At 41.5% G+C, this 8,164-nt stretch overlaps 1 protein-coding gene across 2 annotated transcripts in view; it reads left to right on the top strand.

Moving 5' to 3' along the window:
• Positions 1 to 8,164, top strand: part of Sos2 (SOS Ras/Rho guanine nucleotide exchange factor 2) — a 102,235-nt gene that overhangs the window by 57,801 nt on the left and 36,270 nt on the right. For both annotated transcript variants that reach the window (XM_005343147.2, XM_005343146.3), the window contains exon 8: positions 2,124 to 2,222. In XM_005343147.2, coding sequence (XP_005343204.1) covers positions 2,124 to 2,222 — 99 coding nt within the window. The remainder of the gene's footprint in view (positions 1 to 2,123; positions 2,223 to 8,164) is intronic.

The following is an 8,164-nucleotide window of genomic DNA, read 5'->3' as shown; positions in this document are numbered from 1 at the left end:
AGGCTGGTCTCGAACTCACAGAGATCCTCCTGCCTCTGCCTCCTGAGTGCTGGGATTAAAGGCGTGCGCCACCACCGCCAGGCTCACTTGTATTATTATATTAACTTTAAAGTACCATTCAGTGAAGTAATGCATCAATAAAAAGAAGACAAAATCTATCTGTCTTTAGAAACTCTACAGTGAAAAGTCAGGTTTGGTGATTAAAATGCCTGTTTTCTCAGCATATAGGAGGCTGAGGCAGGAGGACTGATAAAAGTTTTTGACCAATGTGGGCAACATAATGAGGCCTTGTCTTTAAAACAGCAGAAAACAAAAGCAACTGAGAGCTACAGTGTAATTTAAGGAAATGGTCTCAGGGCTGGGGACGTAGCTCAGTGGCAGAACAGTTACCTCAGGTGCAGGCCCTGGATTCAGTTAGCACACATGCAAAAAAGAAAAGAGCTTTGGAGTCAGAACTTATGGTTTGGGTCAACTAATAATTGTGTTACCTATCTCTGATGGTCAGTTTGCTGATCTTTACAGGGGAGATAAAAATAATGTACACAGCTGGGCTTGGTGGCACATACCTTTAGTTCTAGCAGAGAAACAAAGAGATCTCAGTGAGTTCAAGGCCAGGCCTGTCTATAGAGTGAGTTTCTGGATAGCCAGAACTATAATATAGAAAGACCCTGTATCAAAGAAAAGAAAAGATACGCACCTTCTGATTATGAAGCAAACTAAGGGATGTGAAATGGCTCGGTGGGTAAAGGCACTTGCTGCAGTCTTGGCAACCTGAGTATAACCAGGACCCACGGGTGGACAGAGAGAGCTGTCTCCCTCACGATGTCCTTTCACCTCTACGTGCCTGCTATGGCAAGTGCAACATGCACATAAACATAATAAATGAGAATCTATGTAAAGCACTATAATGTTTAGCACATTACACATTCACTAAGTGTTAGCTTGTGTAATTATCGGTTAGATCCTTCTACTGTTAATTAGCATTCCAGAGTCATTTCACTGCAAATTAATAAAATAGAAGGTCTTTGTAGACTAGCTGTAAAGTGGTGTATTGGTTCTAGCAAGAACTTCTAAGCTGACCAGTTCAGATCAGTAAGTAGCTTGATGCTGTGCTAGTCCATCATGCAGCTGTAACAGAAAATATCAACTGGGCAGCTACACAGATGAAGCTGGGCTTCCAGACTCATGATGCGGGCAGATTCATGGTCTGATGAGGGTTTCTTCTTTGTTGGTGAGGGATCCATCTCACTAGCTGTGTTTTCAAATGGTGGAAGGGGCCAGCACACTGCTTAGGCCCTCATCAGGTTACCAGTCCCTTTCTCGAAGGTGTGTCCCTACATCCCAACTGCAAACCTAATGCGTGGGTTAGGTTTCTGCCTGAGGCTCTGGGGTGCAGGAACACCCAGACCACCCAGTGAATGCTAGAACTTACTCTCTTCGGTCTCCCTGGCAATACCCTGGCACAGCTGTCCATTTTGTAAGCAGAACTAGCTTTGCCGGTTGACTTAGACACCAAATATTCTTCATAAATGAGCTAAACCTGAAATTTATTTATTCACTGGGGAATTTTTTTAAGAAACATTTGTAGTGTACAACTTTCTTAAAAACATTCTTTGTAACTATTTGAACTTATTTCCTTTTCCTAGTGAGTGGCTGTTCTTTCTTTTTTAAGGTAGGTTCTAGATCTGTAGCCCAGAATATCTGTACTGTGCAGCCATTCTTCCTTGGCCTCTCACGGTGACTAGCCTGTCTTAGAGTTTAAATATCTAAGAAGTGGTGGTGCGCGCCTTTAATCTCAACACTTGGGAGGCAGAGGCAGGCCTCTCTGAGTTCAAGGCCAGCCTGGTCTACGGAGTGAATTCCAAGACAGGCAGGGCTACACCAAGAAACTCTGTCTTTAAAGAAAAGAAAAAAGAAGAGTTTAAATAAATTAAAAAAAAATTTTTTATGGTATGTGGAAACCTGAATCTTGAGGAAAATCTATAGACAACATTACAAAGTCACTTCACCATCTAACCTGCAGAAACGTGTACTTACCAGTAATGAGCTGGGGGATGGGCTGTCTCCCTAGGCACAGCTGTGTCCCTGGTCTCAGAGCTACACTGTGTCTTTTCACTTTGCAGTCCATTGCTGATGGCTTTAAGGAGGCTGTTCGTTATGTCCTGCCACGTCTTATGCTGGTGCCGGTGTATCATTGTTGGCATTACTTCGAGTTGTTAAAGGTAAGGCAAAAGCTTCCTCTGACAAAGTCATTAGATTTATAAATCCTAAAACCGAAATTTTATCTGATTTTATTATTCCTAATTTTTTTTTCTCATAAAAATGTAGTAGCCTAGGGCTAGGGATGAACACAGTGGTAGAGTCCTTGCCCATTATGTGAAGCCCTGGGCTTATCCCTAGCCGGCCAACAAGCACAAGAACCCAGAAGGATACATGCTAACAATTTCCAACTTCTGTTCCAAGGTCTTGAAAAACAAACATGGATTACTCCTCATCACATCGTCTTCATGTGTAGACAGATAAAAGTTTATTCTTGTGTCAGTTTGTAACATGGACTCTGAAATTATCAGCCTTAATGGAACAGTGCCACTGTACCAATCTTTGAAAAAAAATAGTTTTAGTTTTAGAATTATTACAGAATATCTTTTTATTATGTGACTATTTCTTATATGTAAACAGTGTATCTTGATTAAATTCACACATCCCCCTCCTTCCCTCCCCCAGGCATTCCCAGCACTTCCCTCTCCCCTTTTCATGTCCTCTCTTTTGTTTTGAGCCCACGGAGTACAGTCATGTCTGCCTGTTGGAATGCTGACCTATATTATAGAAGTGATCATTTTATCTATAACATTGTTCAAAGTTTTCATTAGTTTTATCTTATTAAGAAAACCATTTTTTATTTTTATTTTCTATGTATAAGTGGGTTTTTTGCATGTATGTATAGATGCCACATGTGTGCTTAGTGCCTGGGAGACTAGAAGAGGGCATAAGCTCCCTGGGACTGGAGTTCCAGATGGTCATGTGGGAACTTACTAGGAACTGAACAAGCAAATGCTTTTAATGTCTGATCCATCTCTCTAGCCTGAGAAAATCACTTTGAAGTCTTCATGGAGATGATGTTCTTCATCTCTTAGTGTATATACCAAACACACACAATTGTGTATGTGCATGTATCAGAAAGATGGAGGGAGAGGATAAATGAAAGCATGAGTAAATTGGTTTTCTTTTTGTTATAGACAGGATTTTATGTAGCCCAGCCTGGCCTTGAATTCATTGTGTAGCTGAGGGTATCCTTGAAGTCCTGATCGTTCTGCCTTAACCACTAAAGGGCTGAGATTCCGGCATGCTCTGTCTATATACATAGCATAAATAATAACTCTCTGTTTTAATTTTCTGACTGGCCCCTAGTCTTAGTCACATTGGCTAAGAGGACTTTAGTGATTAATTGTAGCAGAAGTGACCTTCAGGTGAGCCGAGCTGTCATAGTCCAAGTCATCGTGCTCTTAGGTGCACAGTGGTAATGAAGGTAGCCTTGCGGGCATCCAGCCAGGCTGGAGAGAACGTTAAAATGTCGGCTGTGAAGTAATGATAGGACTACTGAAGCTTCAATTCTTTGTTTTTTTTTTTTTTTTTTTTTTGAGACAAGGTTTCTTTATGTAACAGCCCTGGCTGTCCTGGGACTCACTGTGTAGACCATGCTGGCCTTGGGCTCACAGAGATCCACCTGCCTCTGCTTCCTAAGTACATTATGTATCAATTAGTCTCCAAGGATGAAACTAATGTCATCTATTTGTGCACAAAAAATGATGAACTCACTTAATGGATAATGAGATACCATAAAAATGTATTCTTGATGTACATGTTCACTAGAAATTACCAAGTAAATTTTTGGCATAGATGTCTAAAAGACACTGTAGTCTAACTATTATCCTGGTATTATTAACTGTGGGGTCAATGGAGAAACTCTACACAAGCAATTCCCCCAATAGTACAGGATCCTAAAGGCAGGCATAGAACAGTCAAGCAGAAAGCTGATTCACTTGAAGAGCAATAAAGAAAAATTAGGAAAGAAAATTTTATTGAGTACATTGGGATATATTTTCAAAAGGAAAACAGTGGAAATAGGCAGAAATGCTTACATGCTGTCTGGAGTTGGGGAAATCAGCGGTACCCGGGGAGATAATGAGAACTGCCAGCCAAGCTCCATCTTTCTCTCCGCTGTCTGAGGCCCTGACATGAGCAGAAAGCTCTTCATGGTGAGGGCTCTAAAGCTTCAGGATGACAACATGTGGGAACCACTGTCTGATTGATGAAGCTACCCGCTCAGGATCTTTACTTTTAATTAACCCACAACAGCAGTCAGAACAAATAGGAACATGGAATGGAAAGTAAGTCACCGAAAGGCGATACTTCAAACCACAAAAGGTCTAAATGACTCACAAAAAAAGGTTCTTCAAAGGCCAGTAACTGCACTTTCAGACTCATTAGTAATCAGGAAACACAAAAAAACCCACAACCATAATCTGTGCATCAGATGACCTATTTGAAACTCTGAAAACAAGCAGAAAAGGCAAAATGAGATAATATATATTCTGGTGTTAGTGTAAACTATACAGCCGGCTTTGGAAAATAGTGTGACATCACTAAATTTGAAGATGTGTGCACTAAGACAGTTTTACCTATGAGTACATACTCAGTGGTTCTCAACCTGTGGGTCTCACCCCTTGGGGGTTACATATCAGATATTTACACTATGATTCATAACAGTAGAAAAATTACAATTATGAGGTACAATGAAATAATTTTATGGTTGGGGTCACTTCAGCATGTGAAACTATATTAAGGGGTTGCACAGTTAGGAAGGTTGAGAACCACGGCTTTAGAACAGTGCATGCAGATGTGTACCAAGAGCTATGTGAAGGGGAAAGATGTGTGCCATCAACCTGACAACCTGAGTTTGGTCCCCAGGACCCCTCCTACAGCTGCCTCTGCCCTCCACACGTGTGTGGACTCTCAATCCATACGTGCACACAGAACAAACATCTGTCATCTGTGACTTCAGACAGCAAAACACTGCCAACCAGGAAAGGATAAACTGCAAAATATTGGTAACAACAGGAGAAAATTATGTGGCACATTGTCAGTGACGCCTAGAAACACAGCCGTGAGAGATGATAGTATTACTGTATACCAAGCTTTAAATCCAGTTTTCAGTAGACACTCATCTTTTGGTTACTGTGGATTTTCATAAGGATTATATATACTGACTATTTTCCATGTTATTGTTAGCCATTTCTGCACCTCTTTAGAGAAAAAAAGTGTCTGTTTACATCCTTTGTTCATTTTTTAGTCAGGTTGTTTTTGTGGTAAGAGTTCTGTATATATTACCAACCCCTAAACAGATCTGTTTTCAAACATTCTCTGTCAGTATGTGGGTGACATTTTTATGATATTATTTTAACTCAGCTCTATTCCCTGATAAGCTCCACTGCGTTTTAAGCCTCTTTGGCTCAAGAACCCTAAGGACGCAGGGGAGATCGTTGACCCTGAGTTGGGTCCTATGTGGAATCTGACATGGTACCTGTTGTGGAGGGGCAGGAGAAAAGCAAGTTGATTCAAGAGTGTTGCATGCCTTTAGGGGCAGGAAGCAGTCTGAGAGAAGTATCTGTTTTGTGATATACCCAGACTAGTGAATGTAATAGAAATATTATCTGCAATTTATTTTTCAAAATTAGGCTTATGATAAGGCAGAGGTGGAAAACTACATAGTGATAAACTATAGCATGCCATCTGTGGTTCCCTATCTTAAAACACATTGGGGTTGATACCAAACCACTTGTTTTGTGAAGATAAATTTTAGGGTTTTTAAATTTTGTTTTTTAAGTATTGGTGCTTTTGCCTGTATCTGTGTCTGTGTACCATGAGTTTGCCTTGTGCCCACAGGCACCAGAAGAAGCTGTTGGATCCCCCTGGGGCTGAGTTACAGACAGCTGTGACCTGCCATATGTGGGTGCTGGGAATTGAGCCTGAGTCCTATGGAAGAGCAGCTAGTGTTCTCATCTCTCCAGCCCCAATTTTAGGTACTTTTAGTAGTTTTTAAAAAGACTGTGTTTTAGATTTTTTCTTAAGATATACTTCAGTCTTTATGCAAAAGTTCACTTCTCAATTTATAAACAACTTTATAATTACTATAGTCAAATAAAAATTTATGTATGCCCTTTTTTTAAAATTTTGGGTTTTCAAGACAGGGTTTCTCTATGTATCCCTGACTGTCCTGGAACTCAGTCTGTAGACCATTCTGTCCTCAAACTCAGACATCTGCCTGCCTCTGCCTCCCAAGTGTTGGGATTAAGGTGTTCACCACCACACTGGCATATATATCCTTTATTATAAGTGATACTGTCTTAGTTATGTTTCTGTGTGATAAGACACTGATCAAAAACACCTTGGGAAGGAAGGGGTTTATTTTATTCTGCATTTCTGTCGCAGCTCTACCTCGTCCAGCAAGGATGACGCGACCACCGGAGCTCTTCTCACTGCAGTTTTATTCCAGGACTTTTTACACTTCTCTCTCTCTTCCCCTCTCTCTCTGGGCAAACCTCTCCCAGCCCTTAAGTAGGCATGGGCTGCCAACCCCGAACTGCCAGGTGGGCACTGCCCATAGGCTCACGCATATGCAGGCAGATGATAATCATTGCATGATCATAGCATAGGTCAGGCCTTAGCCATCTCAGGAGTTGATTATACATCTCCATCAGGTGTGATTCCATGCAGCTCGCTACAGATTTCCAAGTAGCAGTTCCACCACTGAGGGAATCAGGCAGGTACTTAAGGCAGAAACTGAAGTAGAGGCCGTGGAGGAACACTGCTTACTCGATTCTCCCCATGGCTTGCTCAGCCTGCTTTCTTATAGCACCCAGGATGACCTGCTCAGACATGCACACACAGTGAGATGTCAGTCATCAAGAAAATGTCCCACAGCCTTGCCTACAGGGCCAATCTGAAGGAGGCATCTTCTCAGTTTAAGTTTTCTCGTCCTAGATAACTCATTTCAGATACGATTTTTTGATTGTTTGTTGGTTTTTTTTTTAAAACAGAGTTTATGTGGTGTGTGTGTGTGTGTGTGTGTAGCCCTGTAGACCAGACTTGCCTTGAACTCAGAGATTCTCCTGAGTGCTGGAATTAAAAGGTGTGTGCTATTACCGCCTGACTCCTTTCAGATCTGATTTATTCAAAGTCAAATAACAGTCTTTTAGTCCTTGGACATTTCCTTGAAATTTTTCAGCAGAATAAAAAATCTCTTCAAGAGGTCTATAAAGTTTAATATTAAGATACATTATTAATAACTTAGTGAGATTCATTAAGAAAGGTTAGCCAATGGGCTGGAGAGATGGCTCAGAGATTAAGAGCATTGCCTGCTCTTCCAAAGGTCCTGAGTTCAATTCCCAGCAACCACATGGTGGTTCACAACCATCTGTAGATGGGTCTGGTGCCCTCTTCTGGCCTGCAGGCATACACACAGACAGAATATTGTATACATAATAAATAAATAAATATTTTTTAAAAAAGAGGTTAGCCAATATTGAGTTTCTTTAGGAAATAATTTTTACCTTTCACCCTAGAACCCAGATAAACTCCTTCCACTTGGATTCAATAGTTACCATGGCATGCAGCCTTTGCTGAGCTGCAGCTGTGCAGGTGTCTGTGCATTTGTGGGACGAGGAGCGGGGCTGGAGATCAGAGACTGGCCCTTGCTAGGCAAGTGCTTGATCCTGAGCTGTATCCCATGTATCCCAGCCACTCACTGTGTGTTCAGTGGAAGGAGTTTTGTTTGTTTGTTTTTTTACTGATCCCCAAATTTAGGCACAGACCAGTGTTTTGCAGAGTTCAGTCTGCTCTCATTGTAGAGAGGCACAGGGCACTTGAGGTGGGAGCTCCTGGTTTGACTGGCTTTGCTGTTTATATAGGACAAATGACCTGACCTTTCTGCACATACCTTGTCTGATCTATACACATATGTTATGATACTTCATATCTCGTTGAGTTGTAATAAAGATTAAATAAACAAGCCGGGCAGTGGTGACACATGCCTTTAATCCCAGCACTCGGGAGGCAGAGGCAGGGGGATTTCTGTGAGTTCGAGGCCAGCCTGGTCTACAAGAGC

The sequence above is a fragment of the Microtus ochrogaster genome, chromosome 1, assembly GCF_000317375.1.
Source record: "Microtus ochrogaster isolate Prairie Vole_2 chromosome 1, MicOch1.0, whole genome shotgun sequence".
Taxonomy (NCBI): Eukaryota; Metazoa; Chordata; class Mammalia; order Rodentia; family Cricetidae; genus Microtus; species Microtus ochrogaster.
This window is presented reverse-complemented; position numbering and strand designations above follow the sequence as displayed.